Consider the following 408-nt stretch of genomic DNA (forward strand, 5'->3'; position numbering starts at 1 on the left):
TCTGCCCGCAGGCAAATGGTGCCGTTTTGGAACCAGGTCTGGGGGTTGATGCGGAGGTACCGGGCGACCACCGGGGTCGGCAGCAGGTTCAGCACCGGCGTCTCGGGGTCCTTGTTCCCTGGGAAGACCTGGGGAGGGGGGGACACGTGGACACAGCCCCTGCGAGTCCCTGTGGAGCACTGACCCCCAGAACCCCCACCCAGCACCTGGAGGGGAAGGTCCCCACAGCATGGTCCCCAGGAAGGAGCACAGGGACCCCCAGACCCTCCTCTGGCACAGGGAGCTCCAAGACCTGGCACAGGGACCCCCAAACCTGCCCCCAGCACAGAGACCCCCAAACCCAACCCTAGCACAGGGACCCTCAAATGCACCACTTGTACAGGGACCCTCAAGACCTGGCACGGGGAT

General features: G+C 65.7%; 1 protein-coding gene across 1 annotated transcript in view; it reads right to left on the reverse strand.

Annotated features, from left to right (window-relative positions):
- The window catches only part of LOC104395856 (probable carboxypeptidase X1), a gene marked incomplete at both ends in the record, with an annotated part of 2,297 nt that extends 2,169 nt beyond the window's left edge, over positions 1-128 (reverse strand). Inside the window, one exon of the mRNA XM_010005600.1 lies at positions 6-128. Within this exon, the coding sequence (XP_010003902.1) occupies positions 6-128 (123 nt within the window). The remainder of the gene's footprint in view (positions 1-5) is intronic.
- Between the last annotated feature and the right edge of the window lie 280 nt (positions 129-408).

The sequence above is a fragment of the Chaetura pelagica genome, unplaced genomic scaffold (genome assembly GCF_000747805.2).
Source record: "Chaetura pelagica isolate M959 unplaced genomic scaffold, ChaPel_1.0 scaffold1359, whole genome shotgun sequence".
Taxonomy (NCBI): domain Eukaryota; kingdom Metazoa; phylum Chordata; class Aves; order Apodiformes; family Apodidae; genus Chaetura; species Chaetura pelagica.